Below are 20,579 nucleotides of genomic sequence, written 5' to 3' on the forward strand. Positions count from 1 at the left end.
CAAACCATAAGTCATAGTAAAATCCAGGTGTGCTGACTGAAGTGAACAATCGTATTTTGGCTCTAACCTTAGCTCCACACTGCTTGGCCTTGTGACCCTGGCCAAACTGATGCACAGCTTCCAGACTGCCTAAAAACCCATCACCTCATTCATTCAAAGTGGAGGAACAGGTGAGTCCCACCAGTTATTGTACATGGGGGGAGTAGGCGAGTGGTGAATAGAAGGTTGTGGATTCAGAAAAAGGCAGGGTTGGGCTAAATAGAACACAAGTCAAATGGGCAAGTGGGGCACCTCCGCAGTCTGTGCAGGAGCCAGATCCAGAACCCTGAGGACATTCTTACTCCTCATGACACACCAGCCAGGCAGGTCTCTGGATGGTTGATTTCCCAAGGTATACATTGGGACATAATGCACTAGAATAGGGTAACAAACCCAAATACCTAGAGAGGCCAGGAAGGTGATATTAATGAAAAAGGCAGGATGGTTTTGAGACAGTACAAAGGAGTGCCGTTTAAAGCAGGGAACTGAACACACGAGTGCGTGTCCTGTCCAGAGGAGCTAGCCAGCCACTTCTCCCGGCTAGCAAAATGGGAGTCAAATCTTTGGGTTTTTAGAAAAATCTGATTTAAAAAAAGTGTAGCAAGAGTTCAATTTTTAAACATTGGGCATACCAAAAGAACAAACAACAAAAGCAACTCAAAACTTTGGGCCATATTTGGCATGTGCCCTCCCTGCCGTACAGCGGTCCTTGCTTCTGGAAAGCATAGTACGTGAGACAGTGAGTTTAGTTCCCCTTCCTGGTAACGGCAACAAGCAGCAGCGACATCACTTTCTTTATCTAGAAAACGAGGAGATGACTAAATCTAAAATTGCTTTCAGTCATAAAATCCTATGATCCCAAGTTGCTTGTGGATGAGATCATCTTGAACTTTCAGCTCCTCTGTGGTCGAGAGCTAATAGTACAAAGTACTATAGTATTTCATGACTTTTTTTTTTTTTTTTTTGGTGGGGGGAAACATTAAGTAAAAGCTATACTCAATGAGCAATCTTTTACTCATCCTTGGATGAGAGGAAAATAACTAAATAAGCTACTTCTTTCCCTGGGTTTTAGAAATTCCACCACAGAAGAAAATGCAATTCCCCGCAAATGGCTACAGTTTATTCCAAGAATTGTTCTTAGATAAATAATCCAAGTTTGTGCAGTATTGTGCAGTATTTCTTGGCAAAACATCCCAAAGTTCTGTATACTGCACTGGGTTTATAATTTAGGAGGATGAATTTAATGTTATGACTCAACAACACTGGAAAATAAATGACCACTGAGCCATTAAAAAGGTAGTCAATGGGGCGCCTGGGTGGCTCAGTCGGTTGAGTGTCCGACTTCAGCTCAGGTCACGATCTCACGGTCCGTGAATTCGAGCCCCGCGTCGGGCTCTGGGCTGATGGCTCAGAGCCTGGAGCCTGCTTCCGATTCTGTGTCTCCCTCTCTCTCTGCTCCTCCCCCGTTCATGCTCTGTCTGTCTCTGTCTCAAAAATAAATAAACATTAAAAAAAAAATTAAAAAAAAAAAAGAAAAAGGTAGTCAATGGGTATATATAACAGTCACATATACTACAGAGGAGGAGGAAAAAAATCTCTTCTGCAAATGAGGCTACTTGGTAGCTTTTGATGATAAATCTGTTTTTGGTTTAGGAAAATAATATCATTTATCCCCTGAACAAGCAGGCAGTATGGTTTCAAATAGCATTCTAATCAAAGATTCCCCAAACTACAACTGTAGCCCTAACCTCTGAGCCCCTCCAGTCCTTATTTTCAGCTCTCTGAAAGACATATCTTAGAATTATTTATGTTCTTATATTTCATGGCTTTTCAAGCACCCAGTCCTGCCAGTTCCCATCTTAATTTTTCAGAAAACAAAGCTCAGAATTTTACCAAGCAAGAGTCTTTTGGCGGGGGTGGGGGGTGGGAGGGGGTGGGGTCCTTCAAGATTCTTCTGTATCTTCAAAACCACCAGCCCACCATTTTCCATTTCCTCATGACCAGAATATTGTGATAGCTCCTGGCTGGCTGGTCTCCTAGCCAAAGGCTGTCCGCACACCAATATACCCCATAAAAGCAGCTCAGAGCATCCTCGTGATCTAAGTTTTTCTTGTATGTTACTCAATCTGCTGAAGAATGCAGGGTTGATACTGAGATCTTCTCTCCAAAAACCTAAACTCATCAGTCTGGCCTTTGAAATATTCTCCCAATTCAAATCTTCTGAACTCCCTGCATAATCCTTCCTCTAGGTCCTTCTCACATTGTGTTTTGTGAATGCCACTTCTACAGATATATCTGACATGGTGGCCGCACCAAGCTGGTTAGTGTCTAGTAATAATGTGGGGTAACATGCTTAGCACAGTGAGGGTCACGTACTATGGGTTCGGTGAGGGTCAGCTATTGTCAGGTTTGGGTTTTTTTTCCCACAACCTAACACAAGCTTCTTACGAAAGAATCTTCAAGGCTTATCTCCCATGAAAAGAAGAGAATGGAATCTCTGTAACATGCTGCAGGAAGGCAAGATATGGCTGTTCCTAGCCTGTGCCAGTTCAGATTTCATCATCATTATTATTCCTGAATAAAAATATGATGCAAGGCTTACCTCTCCATCGATATTCTGCAGGCCATACTGCTCACAGATGGAGACCAGCTTCTTTCGGTTCAGGTGACCATCACGGGTGATCCCCAGATCTTCACAAACCTCCTGCAGTTTCTCTTCTATCCAGTCTTGGGGAGCAGAAGACCCACTTTGTGAGGCATTCAAGTCATCTGGGTTCCAAAATCTTAACTGGCCTGAAATAAAAACATATATTGTGCTGTTCCCAAAGGAATTGCAAAGAGAGAGAGCCTGTTCTCAAAGAAAACTGTGCTTTTTGAAAGTAAATATTACAAAAAGAGGCTATAAATGCTGATTCCATCTTGATTTGAATCTGTAGTCCAAATGAAATGGAACCACTGGTTCTTAGGCTGCAACAAGAGCAAACAGGCACATTTTTCTATACCACATGAGAAATATCTCCTGTGCAAGCATACCAAGGTTCTAGTCTGTTTTATTCCAACTGAAGACATGCACAGGCTTAAGGCTTGGATGTAACTGGAAGAGAAGGCTAGTTGAGAACCATTCCAAAGAGATTTATCAGCCCTGCCTCAACTATAGCTACCAGACTTTATCTAATCACCACTTTCTTTCTGATCTAAGCACTAGAACTGCTTTTACTAAGAAGGAAATGATTTCATAATAAATATCATAAAATAATAAAAGTCTCAGGATTAGCCTGTTTACACATTTAAATATTCTGACCTACAAACAAACCAACTTGAAAGAATAAATGGTTGTAAATTACAAGTTGCTAGTTACCTATACATTAAGGATAAATTTTATTTGAAAATGTAAGGATCAAACTCATTTAAAAATCAAAATTTACTTATCCTCCATTATAAATTCTAATTAAACTTTCCACTTACATACGAGAGTTTTATAGAGTCATTACTTAATCATGAGATAATTACTAGGACAGTTTTGTGTGCCTGGAAGAACCTTAGAGGGTTGAGAAGAGCATTTAGTGCTACCGTTACTATTTATTGAACAAATTAAGTTCATTACTGCTGTGTCTTTCCAGGTTAGAGACATAGAGAACACACAGTAATTACACTTAAGTAGAGTACAGCCAGGGTAGGCTGTGAGGTGGGCTCAAATTCTGTCAGCTGAACCACAGTGCCATCTGCTGGCCCCAGCAGTTCAACACTAAATAGCTTAATTTGAAAGTTTGCCTAAGAGAGTAATTAACCCATAAGTGAAATTCTACATCTTAGTTGCCATACCTTGTGTGAGGTTAAAATGCTGAGATTTTAAAACTATGAACTTTCCATTGGGAATGGATTTTTTTGTTGTTGCTGTTGTTCTTAACGTTACTTCTTAGCGGGCCTCCAGCATGCAAGGCTGTTTCTTGGGAAGAAGGCTAAGAGATGCAGGAAATGGGGACGTGGAAAGTGCCCTGGGAATGGCAGCCCTTCCTTTCCAGGCAGGCTCCAACACACACACAGTTCCTACCTTCCGCTTCATACTCTTCACTGCGCTGTGTCTTCCAGTGCTAGAGAAGGCAAGAAGAAAAGATTAGTGTGCTTTAGTAAATATTCAGTTTTTCCAGGGAAAACTCTGGGATCATCACCCGAGTAAGTCACATGATTCAGAACCTTTCGGTGGGCCACCCTTAGTCAACCAGCAAATCGAGAAGAGACACCTAAGAAACACCACTTAGCCACCCGCACTATCTCACTAGGGATTTGCCTTTCACATTTGCAAATTCACTTATTCAACAGCTAAACCTGTCACAGCCGATAAAACCAAGCCGAAGCAAATATTCGGAATCCATCAACCAACAAAAATTCATACCATGCATTTATGAATCTGTTCTTCAATGTTTATTGGGTGCTAAGTGTTATGATACAACTTCAGGATACAACTATGAACAGAACAGACACATTTCTTGCCTCAAGAAGTTTAAATGCTAATGAAGACATGCAGACAAGAAAACAAAGTATAATATTGTAGTGTATTAAGTGTGATGGAGGGGCGCCTGGGTGGCTCAGTCGGTTCAGCATCCGACTTCAGCTCAGGTCACGATCTCATCTCTCCTGGGTTCAAGCCCTGCGTCAGGCTCTGTGCTGACAGCTTGGAGCCTGAAGCCTGCTTCGGATTCTGTGTCTCTTTCTCTCTCTCTGCCCTTCCCCCACTTGGCATTCTGTCTGTCTCTCTCTCAAAAAATAAATAAGCATTTAAAAATTAATAAAAAAAATTAAAAAGCCTATAAAAAGTGTTATGATGTAGAAGTTCAAATACTATGAGGGTATCTAAATAGGATCCTTCAGACTTAGGAGATCTGGGTAGACTTCCTGAAAGAAGCAACATCTAAACTGAGACCTGAAGGGTGAGCAGGAGACAGCCATGTGAAAAGAAAGGAGCAGCTGCTATTTGCTGAAGCACAGAGGTAACAATGAGCCTAGTATGTCTGTGACACAGTGAGGGAGGAGACAGAGATGCAACCCCAAACAGGTGGGCTAGAAAGCTCAAGTTAAAGAAAATACATGTTACCAGTAAATTGCATTAGAAGCAGTGAAATTTACCTGAACTGGACCATTTTGCCCCTATTGTACTATGTTACTACTGGTCTTTTTCAAGTCACATCATACATTTTATAGTGTGTGTACTGCATGAAAGCACCCAGCCAGGACACAATCAGAACCAAACTCTGGACATTTGTCCACCAGCCAAGTGCAGCACAGGTCTGCTTCTGGTCAGTGGCAACAAGTAGGTCGCGGTGGCCCTTGGCCAGCCCGCGAGGTGCCTAATCACTCCTGTTGGGAGGTTTTACAACCATGGCAGGAAACCCTGTTGAGAAAAGGTGTATCCCCCTTTCAAAACCTGGCTGCTGTCTCAGCAGAGATCCAACTTGATGAATGAAACTGCTTTCGATAACAAATACCCAGCCCTTTCTCTGTGATGGTTGAACTGTACAAGATGATCTGATTTCCTGGAATCCTCAATAAACTCAACAGGAAAATAAGCCTGATTAACTCCAGTCTCCGAGAGCTGGCATCCCTACGGCAAAGAGTGTACCACCCTAAATTCTTAGACTGAACGTTGACTTTCAGTATCCCATTCAAGTTGATATGAGTGGAGGTCCTCTTTCAGGCAACCCAAGCATGTCTTTTTCCACCCCATACTCACTCATGCTGGTCCTCTCCAATTAATTAAAGGACCATTGTTGTATACCAGAATTTCACAGTTCCATATTTTACTTGGAAAGACACTGAAGAGAGCATCAGAGTTTCCCCAGTTTTGTCACACTAAACTAAAACTCCAGACTGACAGTGCTGAGGTTGATCGTTCGTGCCATGCAGAAGACCTCAAAAAGCCATAACTCACAATGTACAAGTGCACTACAACTCATTCAGATTACAACTGAAAGTCACTAATATACATGGTAGTTATGGAAACAGAATTAGGGGACAGTGTGATTTTTGCTTGTTCGTTTGTGATTACAATTTTAGCAGCCCACAGTTCCTCCTAAAGACGTATTTCAAACCTAGTGGATATATGAGGCATGGTGGGGGTAAGGAAGGAGCGTTGGGGTAAACAGCCCTCTGTAAATTTTCTTACATTATTATTTCTGGGTGGAGCTCTACTGTTTTCATATAAAATGATTTAAATCAATAAAGCTCCACTAATAAAAGCGTCCTGTCTGTCCCAGCATATTTATTTTCTTACCCACAGAGCAAAGACTTAAATTCTTATACTAATACTACTTTTGCATCTCCAAATTGTGAAAATTCATTCATTATTCAGCATATGATTTGGAAGCACCCTAAAATGGAATCCCTTAAATCTGCTTAAAACAAATAAAATAGGTTTCTATGATCTAAGAACCACTGGTCAAAATAAAACTAAATCACAAGGAGGAAAGGATTTTTAACAGCACAAATGGACAGAACAAAAACAGGAAGAGTATCAATGGGCCCCACCAATAAAGGAAGCCCCGACTGGGACACACAGATGGAAAAATGCAAAAATTCACTAGAGAATTTGAATGGCAGATTTGAACTGGCAGGAAGAAAGAATCAGCAAATTTGAAGACTAGTCAGTTCACATTATCTAGTCTGAGGATCTAAAAGAGAAACACACCTTCAAAACCCCCTTGGTAACAATTCCTAAAGTCACGAGGTATGTATAGTTACTTAAAAGATTATTGCTTACATTTTCTCACTTCTCCATTCATTTTATTTGTTTATTTTTAATGTTTGTTTATTTCTGAGAGAGAGAGACAGAGCACGAGCAGGGGAGGGGCAGAGAGAGAGGAAGACAGAATGTGAAGCAGGCTCCAAGCTCTGAGCTGTCAGCACAGAGCCCAACATGGGGTTCGAACTCACAGACCGTGAGATCATGACCTGAGCTGAAGTCAGACACTCAACCAACTGAGCCACCCAGGCACCCCTCCATTCATTTAAAAATAGTGAGCAATTAGTTCAGAGAAGCAAGAGGATTTAACATACTGTTTCAAATATTTTGTGAGTCTATGGGACTGGATGATTATATCGGATTCACTTCTTATTTTGAGAGAGCGAGTGAGAGAGCAAGGGACAGGGAGAGAGGGAAAGAGAAAATACCAAGCAGGTTTCACATTCAGCACAGAGCCCAACGCAGGGCTCCATCTCAAGACCATGAGATCATGACCTGAGCAGAAATCAAATCAGACACTTAACCGAGTGAGTCACTCAGGTGCCCCCATACCTGATTCAGTTCTCAGGACAGTACTTCCCCAACTGTTCTCCTTCCCTGGTTCTTTCCCCAAACTAATAAGAGTAAGGGGGTTACAGCACAAAGAAGCCATACTGCCCCTTAACTACTGAATTTGGCCTGGACAAATTTATTAATTGCTTTTTGCCTCAGTTTCTCCATCTATAAGATGGGAATAAAGTAGTACATATTTCACAGAGTTGGGCAAAATGCTTAAAATTGTGCTTGGCAAACAATAAGCACTGTAAAATCTTATTTTTATTGGACATGTGTTTATGTAGTACATGTTAAATTTATTTTTGAAGATTTTATTTTCATTACCATGTTTAAACTTAAGGCATTAATTTAGGTGGCCTGGGGGGAATTATCAGTTATTCATATATTTGTAAGAAAATGCCAAGTCCAGTAGATAGATATGCAAAGAATACAAAGAGACAATTCACATAAAAGGCAACACAAATAAATATGGGGAAAGACTCATTTCAACAGCAAAGAAGTATAAATTAAAACCAGGGAATCCCTTTGTTCCCATTAAATTAGCAGTACTTAAGTCCTATTACCATCAAGGTTATGAATTAAAATAGGCCTGTTTATACGTTCCTGGTAGTAGTGGGAATGGATATTACCCTTTTGGTAAAGAAAATTGCTTCATGTTCCAAAAGCCATGAAAATGTTCGTATTCTTTGACCCAATAATTTCATATGATTTCCACTGACAATAAAATCAAAGGAAAAAAGTTTATGCACGGATAGGTACATTTAGAACTTTTTACAAAAAGTCCTGAAAGTGTAATTCTAGGGGTGTCTGGGTGGCTCAGTCAGTTAAGCATCTGACTTTGGCTCAGGTTATGATCTCACGGTTCGTGCGTTCAAGCTCCACATCAGGCTCTGTGCTGACAGTTCAGAGCCTGGAGCCTGCTTCCAATTCTGTGTCTCCCTCTCTTTCTGTCCCTCCCCTGCTTGTGCTCTGCCTCTCTCTCTCACAAGAATAAATAAAACCATTAAAAAAATTTTAAGTACAATTCTAAAACCATGTAAGACATGGAAAAACACGTGAAATGTTAAATGAAAGACCATGACAAAAATGCCATCTATGCTATGACTACCAAGGGCAAAAATATTTATACAATTAGACAAAGAATGGAAGGAAATAGAGATAAGAAAAATAGACGCATTTAGTTGAGGGACTATGGGAAACAGTTATATTTCCTTTGCTATTATAAATGTTTGTGCAATATAAACAGGTGCAACTTCACTATTTCTTTTTAACCCCCTGCCCTCTAATTCTCACTAAATGAATTTCCTGTGACCTGGGGGTGGGGAGAAAGGGAAAGTTCTTTCACAGAACCCACCTGCTCTGTGACCTGAGACAGAAGAGGCCTGGAGTGGTGGGAGTGGTGGGATGGCAGGTGCTGTTCAGGAGGGTGAAAGCTGCTGATGCCAGTGCCTCCTGAGCTTCTCAGAGTGTGGACAGATCAGGGATACCAGTCTGAGACCCGAATTGGGGACTGAGACCATGACCATCCTTCAGGCAGCTTAACCCAATGGCACCAGGCACAGCACAGCCTTCTAAAACCCCAGGCAGCACTGGCAGCTTAAATGATTTCACACAAACTCTGTGGGCAAGTGGTGGCAGGTAAGGGACAACTTGTTAAAAAATCTCTAGGGGAGGTGTGCCTGGGTGGCTCAGTCAGTTGGGCGTCCAACATCGGCTCAGGTCATAATCTCACAGCTTGCGAGTTCGAGCCCTGTATCAGGCTCTGTGCTGACAGCTCAGAGCCTGGAGCCTGCTTCAGATTCTGTGTCTCCCTCTCTCTCTGCTCCTCCCCTGCTCACTCTCTGTGTCTCTCTCTCTCTTAAAAATAAATAAACATTAAAAACAAAAAACATTTTTTTTTTTTTAACTCTCTAGGGGTAACAATTTCCCAAGCATTTCTCCCATGGCCCTGTATAAGAAACAGAGATCCAGCTAGGAACAGCCCTGCCTAGAACCAAATGTATATTAAATGGCTACATTTCCATTCCAAGACCACTTCAGTTGGAGATGGAGTTAGCCACCCAGAAACATGTGCTGTGCTTCTCCCCAGTCTCCGCCAAGGGTCTGTTCCTTTAACAAGGGGGAGGTAAGCACACGGAAGCCGAATGTTTGTTGTTAAATTGCAATTTCGTGGGGCGCCTGGGTGGCTCATTTGGTTAGGCGGCCGACTTCAGCTCAGGTCATGATCTCATGGGTCCATGAGTTCGAGCCCCGCGTCGGGCTCTGTGCTGACAGCTCAGCGCCTGGAGCCTGTTTCGGATTCTGTGTCTCCCTCTCTCTGACCCTCCCCCGTTCATGCTCTGTCTCTCTCTGTCCCAAAAATAAATAAACGTTAAAAAAAATCATTAAAAAAAAGTTGCAATTTCGAGGGGAGGGGAGGGGAGGGGAGGGGAGGGGAGGGGAGGGGAGGGGAGGGGAGGGGAGGGGAGGGGAGGGGAGGGGAGGGGAGGGGGGGAGATTCAGTTCATTCATAGCTCATGTTCATTCTCACTGCCTGGAGCCAGTAGTTCCAATTAAAAAGCAGGGGGAGCAGGAGGGGATGGCAGGTTAGAAGGTTGGAGGGATTAGGTCATTTGCCTACTGGAACACCATCAATAAAGGGAGGCATCATTCTGGAACAAGGTCTTTTAATTGCTGCCAGTTTACCCAGCACAGTGAAAGCCCAGCAGGTGGTCTTTAGACACAGATCAGCCATAAGCACTGGAAGGGAGATAATCTTAAAATCTTTGAAAAAGTGGGCAAAGAAGGGAGGGACAATTGCTGGCATGTGTTCTCAATACTAATTCATGAAAAAGGACTTTGAATTTCTTCCCCTGAAATCTTAGGTCATCTATCACTGGCGCAATGGATGTTAATAAGCGTTTTACGGTCATTCTGTTTGATTCTGGAGGCAAAATGGTAGAGGGCATGAGCACAAGGGTTGAACAGAGAGACTGGGTTCGATCTGGCTCTGTCGCTCAGTGTGACCCCTCGGTTCCTTACTTCATGCCCAAAGTGGGGATGAGCTGCCCAGTGCAGACGTGAAAGCGTATGCCTGGCACTTAGGAAGTGGTAGCTGTCATTATGATTTCAGCCAGAACAAATATGTGGTTAAGGATTTGGGCTCCAGGGGTGCCTGGGTTGAGTGTCTGACTTTGGCTCAGGTCATGAGCCGGTTCTCTGGGTTCGAGCCCCGCATTGGGCTCTGTGCTGACAGCTCAGAGCCTGGAGCCTGCTTCAGATTCTGTGTCTCCCTCTCTCTGCCCCTCCCCTGCCCGCTCTCTCTCTTCCTCAAAAATAAACATTAAAAAAAAAAAAAAAAAGATTTGGGCTCCAGAGCTGGACCCCCAAGGTTCAGTTTCACCTCCACCACCTACCTGCTGTCCAACCTTGGGCACATTACTTAATAGCCAGTGTGCCTCAGTTATCTCTTGGGTAAGTGAATAACAGTACCTGCCTACAAAGGTGTGCTAATATTTGGAATGCATTTCAAAACGGTGCCTGCTATAACTCGAGAGCTAACTATCTGTGAAGTAAATAGATATTACCATTACTATTCCTACTATTTGGGTGTCCAAAACTAGGACAAGGGCAGAGAAAAGAAACAACAGATAGACCAGTGTCAGCTTGAAGAACAAACCCAGAAGAGGCTCTGTAGAAACTACAGCTTTGAACATGTAATTGTGACGAAGCAATCAACTTTTGATTCAGCTTAGGAGCAGGGCCTCCCTAGTCGCCCTCCCCCTGGTCGAGAGTGTCCCCTGGTTGGTCACAGCTGGCAGGGGCTGCCTGTGCTTCCATATGACCATGCCAAGTGTGCTGGCCAACGACCCCATTGAGAGCAGCCCGAGGGGAGAGGGTCAGAGGTTGCCTGGCCCCAAAATGGCTGCTACAGAAGGCAGCCCCCCAGCCCCCTCAGGCGGACAAAGGAAGCCTGCTCTGTAGGCTGTGCATCTCAACGTCACTCTGGCCATTGTGGTCAACTCTCTGGTTGTCCGGTAGCCGGACGAGGGTGCCCCACATGCGTGGGCTACACCAGTGATGCCGCTTTCAGGACTGCTTTCTCTGGAGGGCCACCTGCTTTGCTGGACCGCAGAGCAGATGGCCCGAGCCTCTTGGATCCCGGGCTCCCAGCCCCAAGGCCGGGCCGGCATCTGCAGCCTGCGGGCCTGGCGAGGCCCCTGCCCACAATAGCCCCGTCCCAGCCCCCACCAGCCATCTGCTCCAGCGCAGACCTTGTGCCCTGCAGAATGTATGGCTAATTAAAACGATTATGGGGGCACATACGGGGCTATTCTTTCCCAGCAGAGGTTGCTGAACCAATCTCAGCAGCCTTAAGCAGATGTTTTTTTTTTCTTTTCCTTTTTTTTTTTTTTGAAAGGGGAAAGCCTTGCAAGCCCATAAAGAAGAGGAAGGAAATTTGCTGGAATAACAAAGCTCCCCAAACAAATAGAGCTATAGTGTCCATTTCACAAGAGTGGCACAATTAGCTAAGCACAGGAAGTCTCTGGAAAAACACAAACAGAACTCAGTTTAGAAGGGTGTTTATGACCAAAACGTGAGGACTTTGAAAAACACACCATCTATGGCATATTTAACTAACAGTTCTAAATATGTATAAAGCCCTTGCTTGCTCTGGGCTGGGAACTAGAAGCCAAGCAAGCCCAGGAGGGCCCCTGTTTCTGTAGGGACTTGGGTTCGTTTCTGTCATCCTGCCTTTGCAGGCAAAATGGGCAATGGAGACCGCCTGCCAGCCTAACTCTCAGTCTCTCTGCTCTGAACCCATGGACCTTCCTTTATCTTTAAAAGCAACTAAAAGCTGGGGTGCCTGGGTGGCTCAGTCGGTTGAGTGTCTGACTTCAGCTCAGGTCATGATAGCACAGCTCGTGAGTTTGAGCCCCACATCAGGCTTTGTGCAGACAGCCCAGAGCCTGCTTCAGATTCTGTGTCTCCCTCTCTGTCCCTCCCCTGCTCATGCTGTTCCTCTCTCTCAAAAATAAACATTAAAAAAATTTTTAAAGCAATTAAAACCTACAGGTCAATACCGGGGACAACACGAATTAATGTAGGATTTTTCACTGCACACATGTTTTTATGGGTCCTGCCACGCTGCAAATTTAAGAGTTTGAGCCTTAAGCCTCTTCTCCTACTGAGATGGGGAGTGTTCTTGGCTCATTGGATTTGAAAGTCCCTAAAGGGATTTATTTTTATTTTTTTTAAATCCCTCATTTTTTTTAATGTTTGTTTATTTTTGAAACAGAGAGAGAGAGTGTGAGTAGGGGAGGGGCAGAGAGAGAGACACAGAATCTGAAACAGGCTCCAGGCTCCAAGCTGTCAGCACAGAACCCGATGTGGGGCTCGAACCCACGAACCGCGAGATCATGACCTGAGCTGAAGTCAGACGCTTCACCGACTGAGCCACCCAGGTGCCCCTAAAGGGATTTTTTTAATACATCTGCTCATGGTATCTCCTTCATCAGAGTTGCTCTTGGTGGATAATGAACAGTGTTTTCCATTCGGAAGATACACTTAATGGTACAGATGGAAAATGTTATTATCATTAAAATTAACTTTGTTCATTTTTAATTTGTTGTCTGTTTTTCTTTCTTGTTAGTAAATAAATACTAGAAATTGTTGACCTGGAAAGAGATGGGGGCGGGGGCTGGATGCCAAGGCAATTCCCTCTGGGATCAAGTCAGGAAGACTTACCAGAACAGCAAAGCCTGCAAGCCTGAGAGCTACAGTCTGTGTTAAAAGAGAGAGATCTTACCAGCTTTGAAGGGACTTCTTTCCATCACTTTCAAGTGATCTACAATTGCATCTTGAATGAGTGTTTCACCTCTGGGAATAGCGAAAGGATCTAACAGACTTAAGAAAACTCAAGGGAAACACTGGAAATTCCATTAATACAAAAAACTATCCTGATGATGTCCTATCGTTTGATGGAAATAAATGGCTTCAGCAATGAAAGTGCTTACTTTGTCAAAGATTAGAACAAAACATCTAACAGGAGGAATGGGAACACAGGTACATTTCGATGACAAAAGCTCTTAGCAGAACTTCTCAGTCATTAAGAAGTTTGCTCCAGAATTCAATATTTATGCCACACAATATAAATGAATCATTCATGAAGGTTGACTGTGAAGATATGCATAGATGAAAATGAACATAAGGGGACTAGAAGTCAGTTTCCCACTTCTTGAAGAAGTCTGATTTTATGTGGGGTAGTAAAAATCAGTTCGGGGGGTTGTTCTTAGTTCTTAAACCACTGCCACCACTCCTGTCCCACCCACCCCTACCACCCCCCGCCCCCTGCAGTCCAAACACAAAGACGCGATTTGCTGAGCAAACCCCATTGTTGAGCAAATGAAGCAAGTGGCTTCAACTTTTCTCTCAGGTCCTCACTCAAACCTCACGGTTTTGGCTTACACTACTATTGTCTGTAGTTGAAAAAATAATGGTTTAAAGCCTCCTACTCTTGATAATAATCTTCCTAGACTCGATTTATTCCCTGTGGAGGAAAACAGTTAACAAGGTGTCCCCTGTTTTCAACGAGGGCAGAAAGCAAAGTAGTCCTGCCCTAATTACATTCATGGAACAACCTTTCCTACAGTAATACAGAATAGAACTGGGCATTAGTTTTGCTCCCCCCCCCCACCCCTGCCTTCCACCTATCCTTAGAAGAAACCACAAAATTCAAGGTCAGTTCAGTAGCCATTGTGGGTATGCATATAAGAGAAGGGGAAAAAAATGTACTCTCTGGAAACTAAAACCTCACTTCTGTTTCTTAACCAAAAATAACCACCCAAACGTTCTCATTAATCACATCTTATGCTGGAATCGAGAATGTGCCCTTTCTTAGTCTGGATTAATTCAGAATAGAACTTCCAATTGAATTGCCTTGAGTGAAAATGATCCCATAAAAAAGAAAAAAAATCACTTTCCTTTCAATACCACCTGAGATGAGAGGTCAGACTCCCAAGGGAATCCATTTGCCAGATAAACACCCTAAATTGGAAGGTGAAGGCACATTTCAGCCTCGTGGTGGAACCTACCTGGCACCTGTGAAATTAGCACATTCTACGTCAGGGTTTCCAAATGAAATTCTGAAATACACGTTGTAGCAATGAGAACGTGAGGAGATTACAGTGGTCTTTCCCTATGCGATGGCTTTATGGCCTTATGAACTAGACACGGGAGGGGAAGCAAGCTTCATAGCTAGGTTAGATATTTTCTGTTTCAGCAGGAAAGAATCCAATTGCCAGAATTAAAGCTCGGGGCAAGATCAAGAGGATTAATATGTACACAATTTTTATTAGGGCTTTAACATATATGGACAGAAACAAAAGTCGAACACAATCAAAAGCACCTCATAGCAAGGCTTATTCTCCTACATTCTATTCAGAGGATGAGGCCCAGTTAGTAGATCATTCGTTACTCCACTGCCACCAAGCAGGCTCTCACCCAAGGCACCATGTCACAATGGGGTGCCACAAATGGTTATGAGAGGGGTTCCAGGTTCTTGTAACTAATGAAGACTGAAGTTTCACATGGGACTTACATTAAAAATAAATGTAATAGGGACGCCTGGGTGGCTCAGTTGGTTAAGCGGCTGACTTCGGCTCAGGTCATGATCTCGCAGTTCGTGAGTTCGAGCCCCGCGTCGGGCTCTGTGCTGACAGCTCAGAGCCTGGAGGCTGTTTCAGATTCTGTGTCTCCCTCTCTCTGACCCTCCCCCATTCATGCTTTGTCTCTCTCTGTCTCAAAAATAAATAAACGTTAAAAAAAAAATTTAAAAAAAAATAAATAAATGTAATAGCTTGAAAGCAAACTCTGTAACAGTGTCACTCTTACCTGTCTGTATTTCTAGGTTTTGTTGGGTGGGACAGAAGGTTGGAGTTACAGGTAGAGAGTTACCTGAGAATTACCTATCATTTTGGTTGTACATATGGGAGAAGGCCTCCCAAAATAAGAATGCAGAAAAAAATATAAGTCACGAACCCAGGAGTAGAGGACCAAACTGTCAATCCTTGGCAACTCCCTTATTACAGAATAATCCTAGAGGGAAGTGGGGGGAAGGAGATATTTTTTTTAAATGTTTATTTGAGAGAGCGCACAAGCAGGAAAGGGGAAGAGAGAGAGGGAGAGAGAGAATTTCAAGCAGGCCATGCGCTGTCAGCACAGAGCCCGATGTGGGGCTCGAACCCACAAACCGTGAAATCATGGCTGGAGCCGAAATCAAGAGCCAGACGCTCAACTGACTGAGCCACCCAGGCTCCCTGAGGAGGAATTATTGTTTCATCCCTTCAGATGGCTGTTTGCTCACTTATCCCTACAAGATGAGTTCCTAGAAGGAAGCAAGACTTTTGCAGGTATCTGTGACCCCATTCCATTCCACTGCCCACCCCTCTCCAAGAGTTCAGGTAAATAAAACTGATTGATCCTGGAGCAAAGATTAGTCTCCTTGTTGGGTAGCAACAGCCAGGCTTCTTCTCCATGTAACCTTTGACAACGGGTTAAGGTCCTTTAGTCTTCATCAAAAAATTCTAAACTCACTTTAGGAAAAATCTGGCATGTCTGAGAGGAGAAACCACATTCAAAGGCCGGCTAGGAATCTCACCTTGCCCTGAGCCAGGATCCAGGAGTCAAAGGAAATTCACAATCAAAACCAAGAAGGCCCATCTGCGGTTCAGCAGCTGACTACTCCTGATGAATTATTCCCATCAGGAGACACCCATCCCTGCTCCCTCCTTCAATACTGCCCAATGGCACTGAGATGGAGTATGAACCACTGGTAACAAATATACCCAAGAAATAAATTCTTAACACCCAAGGGCAGGAGACAAAAGGGCCTCAGGCAGCCAAAAGTGAAAAAAAGAAGCCAACAGTAAAGAACTTCTGACAGGTTCTGAAATGCTTATAAGTTAATGAATAAACCCCACAGGTCATTAAGAATTTTCTCCTCCCCATCATTCCCATTTGGGAGCCACTCTAGAATAAGGAAGATTACCAGGCATTGGGAAGAGACCAGGGGATTTCTGGTGCGAGCACGTGCTGTCCAGAGTGTGAAGTTCTGTTGGCCAACGGAGTGGCCGTAATTTGCTAAGGCTTCTATGGAACCTGGCCAGGAAACAGAAATACTATCTTGACACAACAGTATATGCCATGAAGGCTGACATCCCGTGGAAACTATGCCACCAGACTGAGTATCTGTGAAGGCAGGGTGCAGTCTACCGCTACACAAAGCTTGGACAGGCCCTCCTTGCTGCCCACAGGAACTTCAAAAATGTCACATGTGAGACTATTGACTTTTTAAAGTGATGAATCGATTTGAAAACTGACAACTCAATTCAGCTCAGAAACACTAAAGTTTTAGGCAAAAAAGCATCTGGATGAGCATTCAGTTTGAGTCCACTTTCAACAATTAAAAAAAGACAGGGTAAAAGGGGGTTATCCAGTGCCCTTATAGGCTTTCGGGGGCCAGATCTAACAGATTCGCAAGGTCGGGTCGATAGGGGGTCTTCAAGGTAGACAGACATGGAGAGAAAGGACCCTTCTAGGCCTCTCTCTATTTGCTGTTCTAGTGAAAGGCAGATGAGCACTAAAGCTTCTATATACAGTATCAAAAGGTCCCACCTAAGAGGTTCCGAAAGAGTAAAGAAAGCTGAATATCGGGGGTGAAATGTGTTCTCCCAACACGCCCTCTCACTAAGACACAGCTGCAAGAATTCGCCTGAACTCGGGCCTCAACGCTTATCCTTATTTATACAGGAGCCTAAAGTCTCACTTTTAAACACTAAATCTCACTGGAAGTCCATAGATAAGATAAAACAAGGATATAAGAGCTCTGCTTAAGAACTTTCTAGGTATCCCAAGATCGTAATTAGAAACTGTGTTATCAGGGGGTGCCTGGGTGGCGCAGTCGGTTAAGCGTCCGACTTCAGCCAGGTCACGATCTCGCGGTCCGTGAGTTCGAGCCCCGCGTCAGGCTCTGGGCTGATGGCTCGGAGCCTGGAGCCCGTTTCCGATTCTGTGTCTCCCTCTCTCTCTGCCCCTCCCCCGTTCATGCTCTGTCTCTTTCTGTCCCAAAAATAAATTAAAAAAAAAAAAAGTTGAAAAAAAAAAAAAAAGAAACTGTGTTATCAGGGGTGCCTGGGTGGCTCAGTCGGTTGGGCGTCCGACTTCCGCTCAGGTCACGATCTCGCGGTCCGTGAGTTCGAGCCCCGCATCGGGCTCTGGGCTGATGGCTCAGAGCCTGGAGCCTGCTCCCGATTCTGTGTCTCCCTCTCTCTCTGCCCCTCCCCCGTTCATGCTCTGTTTCTGTCTCAAAAATACATAAAACGTTAAAAAAAAAAAAAATTAAAAAAAAAACAAAACTGTGTTATCAAAAAAATAAGTAATCATTTAATTTCTGAGCACCAAATCATAATGCCTTGGGTACTGAAAGCAGTTGGAGAAAGGAGAATTAGACTTAAAAGTGTTTTCCAAATAACAAAAGGACTAAATACCCCCAGAAGTGTTGAGACGTATTTTAATTTTTTTTTGGTCCATAGGGAAGTGTCTTAGATACATTCCATACCACTCAGGGTTATGAAACAGATTTTATGTAACAAAATGCTATCCTTCCTGACAGCAAGATAAATATTATGAGCACTGCAATAACTATGCAAATTACTTACATCTCTGAAACTGCATATGCAAAATTTTTGTGCACATGAGTATATGTGTTTTATTGGGGAAAGGGCCCAATCTAAATTCTCACAGGGACATGAGAAAGGGTCAGAAACTGACCGAACTCAAGAAGAGAGGTAGCCTCTGCCCCTGGCTGGCCCCAGGCGCCTCTTCCTTGCTTCTCACTGCCTTTTCTGTCTTCAGCTGTCACCTCTCACCCATACCACCCTTACACCATTTGGCAAGTTTCTCTCTCTCTCTCTCTTCTCTAGCTTTTCTTCCTCTTTTCTTCTCTCACATGTCTGCCACTGCTCCTTCACCTCTGGTGTGAGGACAGGTATTCCTTTAAAACTATGGTGCAAACTTCTCGGGATCAGTAGACCACCAGTCCTGTGTCTTCTAAATGTACTCTGGCTGGTTTCATTTTTGCTCAGTACCTAGGATCTGTTATCTTTGGGTTTGTGGGTATTCTGGAAGACTGAAAATGCTAGATGTCTGACTGCTGGGGTCATTACTGGAGCAAGCTTCCTGTGGATTTTAATGAGCTGAACACGGGTGTTAGCAATGAATGCCCACGTGCGCGCGCACACACGTGCACGCGCACACACGTGCACACACACCTCCAGGAAACCACCATCTACGGGCTATTTAAGAAGGTTGAGACACTTTGTCTCTTTCCCAGCTTATGTTAATATCTGAAATATTTGCATCCCCAGTCTGAGCTGGGATTTGCAAGAAATATTTAGAGCTTGCTCAGCATGGCGTTTTCAATCATGTTCTATAAATGGCATGCTGGTAAATGAGCCGTAAGGAATGAATAAAGAAAATGTTACTGCTTCTCCTTCATTGGTAGAGTACGGTGATGAGTACAAGGGGAAGAAGGGAGATGAGGGAAGTGGGCACATCCGACTGCTGGAAGGCCAGGCGGGCCTGGGTGCCAGGAAGGAGAACCACGACAGCTGCTGAGACCACAAGAACCGAGTTTGAAAGCTGCTTTATCCCACCATGATAGATAAGGCGCGGTTTTCAAAATGTCTAAGCGCACTGCTTTTGTTTCCTACCTGCCACAGATGCTGTTTTATAGCTTGCCGGGGGGTGGGGGAGGGGCCAGCTTTTTACATAACTAAAAATGACAGTGCCATGAGGAGAGACATATTCCTAAGAAGTGCTCAAAGTGGCAGACCCCAGAAAATAGGAAAATAACTGAATTTTAAAATATATAAACACAAAGCTTGCACAGAAATGTCAGCTCTCCAGAAGTTGAAACAGAGGTGAAACATTCAAACAAAAGAAAAATTAGCCGTCTATATCCAAAAGGCCAAGTAATAAGATTAGCAAGTAGCTGGTAACTGAGAAGAGCCATAAATCCCTCAGTTCTCCTGTTTCCACACCACCGTGGCAGGGGTATCCATCCGTCACCGCACCTCTGGTCCGGATGGATGTGCCCGTCCAATTCCTTACCTCGTGGCGGTCACTGGCTGGGGTGTGTGAAGGCCGTGCTTCTTCATCTAGTGGCTCAATCTCTGCAAACTCTTCCACGGATTCTTGAAACTCAGGCAAGGACCTTCGTCCGTAACGCTTCCCACCTTTAACATATTTGGGCTGAGCTTCTAGTGAACAGTCTAGGCAGGGAGACAAGAGTTGAGGCCACATTACATGACAGTCTCAGCCCTTAGCTGACACTCACAGCTGTCAGACACAGCCTCTTATACTAGCCCCCAAAATAAACCACCACTGTTTGCCAGTTGTGCGGGGATGTGGGCGTATATGAGGCGCCAGGTCAGACGCAGAGCACAGCTTCTAATTCTGAATGACTGACAGCAGCCGGAGCGCATCTCTGCATACAACGGGAGAGATGCAATGCCAGCAGAAGCGTCTGACTTTAGAAGTACAGAATTAAGATCAGGATAAAGCAAGGAGTCATATTTGTTCTTCTGTTTATTAAGCTGGTGTCGTGCAGGGAGGGGGAAAGGGAGAGGGGGAGATCGTACTGACAAAGAGACACGCTAGAGGAAGTCTTGGAAAATAATGATAAAGCGAACACCATATCAGCACTGTTAGTATTCACGCACCCCTCCTGTACCTCAGTGACTCCTTTGTTAACCATCCCACCTTCTGATCCATCAGACAAGCGGGATGACAGAACAAAGAAACTGACACAGTGGATCCTAATAAATGAATGACAGCTCATCGCTTACATGAAACCTGGCATCAAGATCGCATTATAAAATTAAAAGCTGTAGAATAAAATAGTAAAGGCAAAACTGTATACAGAAAAATGGTACATTTTGTTTTTATTCTCTTCATGAGTTTGGTGTTGTACAAAACAAAATGGAATGCGCCTCACAGGAGGGTTATTTCTTGACCTTAAAGAAGGACCTCAGCATTTTGATGTAACATGTCTCAGGTTCAATGTTTCACCATGTTCACGACCACCAATGCAGCCACCGCCATCACCACCACCGCCATCGCCGCCACCGCCATCGCCGCCACCGCCATCACCGCCACCCCCACCACCGCCACCGCCACCACCCCACACTAACCTTTCTCTACAACGGAT

At 44.0% G+C, this 20,579-nt stretch overlaps 1 protein-coding gene across 13 annotated transcripts in view; it reads right to left on the minus strand.

Moving 5' to 3' along the window:
• Positions 1–20,579, minus strand: part of NIN (ninein) — a 102,138-nt gene that overhangs the window by 49,682 nt on the left and 31,877 nt on the right. For all 13 annotated transcript variants that reach the window (XM_058739004.1, XM_058739003.1, XM_058739002.1 and 10 more), the window contains 3 exons: positions 19,481–19,641; positions 4,091–4,130; positions 2,642–2,832 (listed from right to left, as the gene is read on the minus strand). In XM_058739004.1, coding sequence (XP_058594987.1) covers positions 2,642–2,832; positions 4,091–4,130; positions 19,481–19,641 — 392 coding nt within the window. The remainder of the gene's footprint in view (positions 1–2,641; positions 2,833–4,090; positions 4,131–19,480; positions 19,642–20,579) is intronic.

The sequence above is a fragment of the Neofelis nebulosa genome, chromosome 7, assembly GCF_028018385.1.
Source record: "Neofelis nebulosa isolate mNeoNeb1 chromosome 7, mNeoNeb1.pri, whole genome shotgun sequence".
Taxonomy (NCBI): domain Eukaryota; kingdom Metazoa; phylum Chordata; class Mammalia; order Carnivora; family Felidae; genus Neofelis; species Neofelis nebulosa.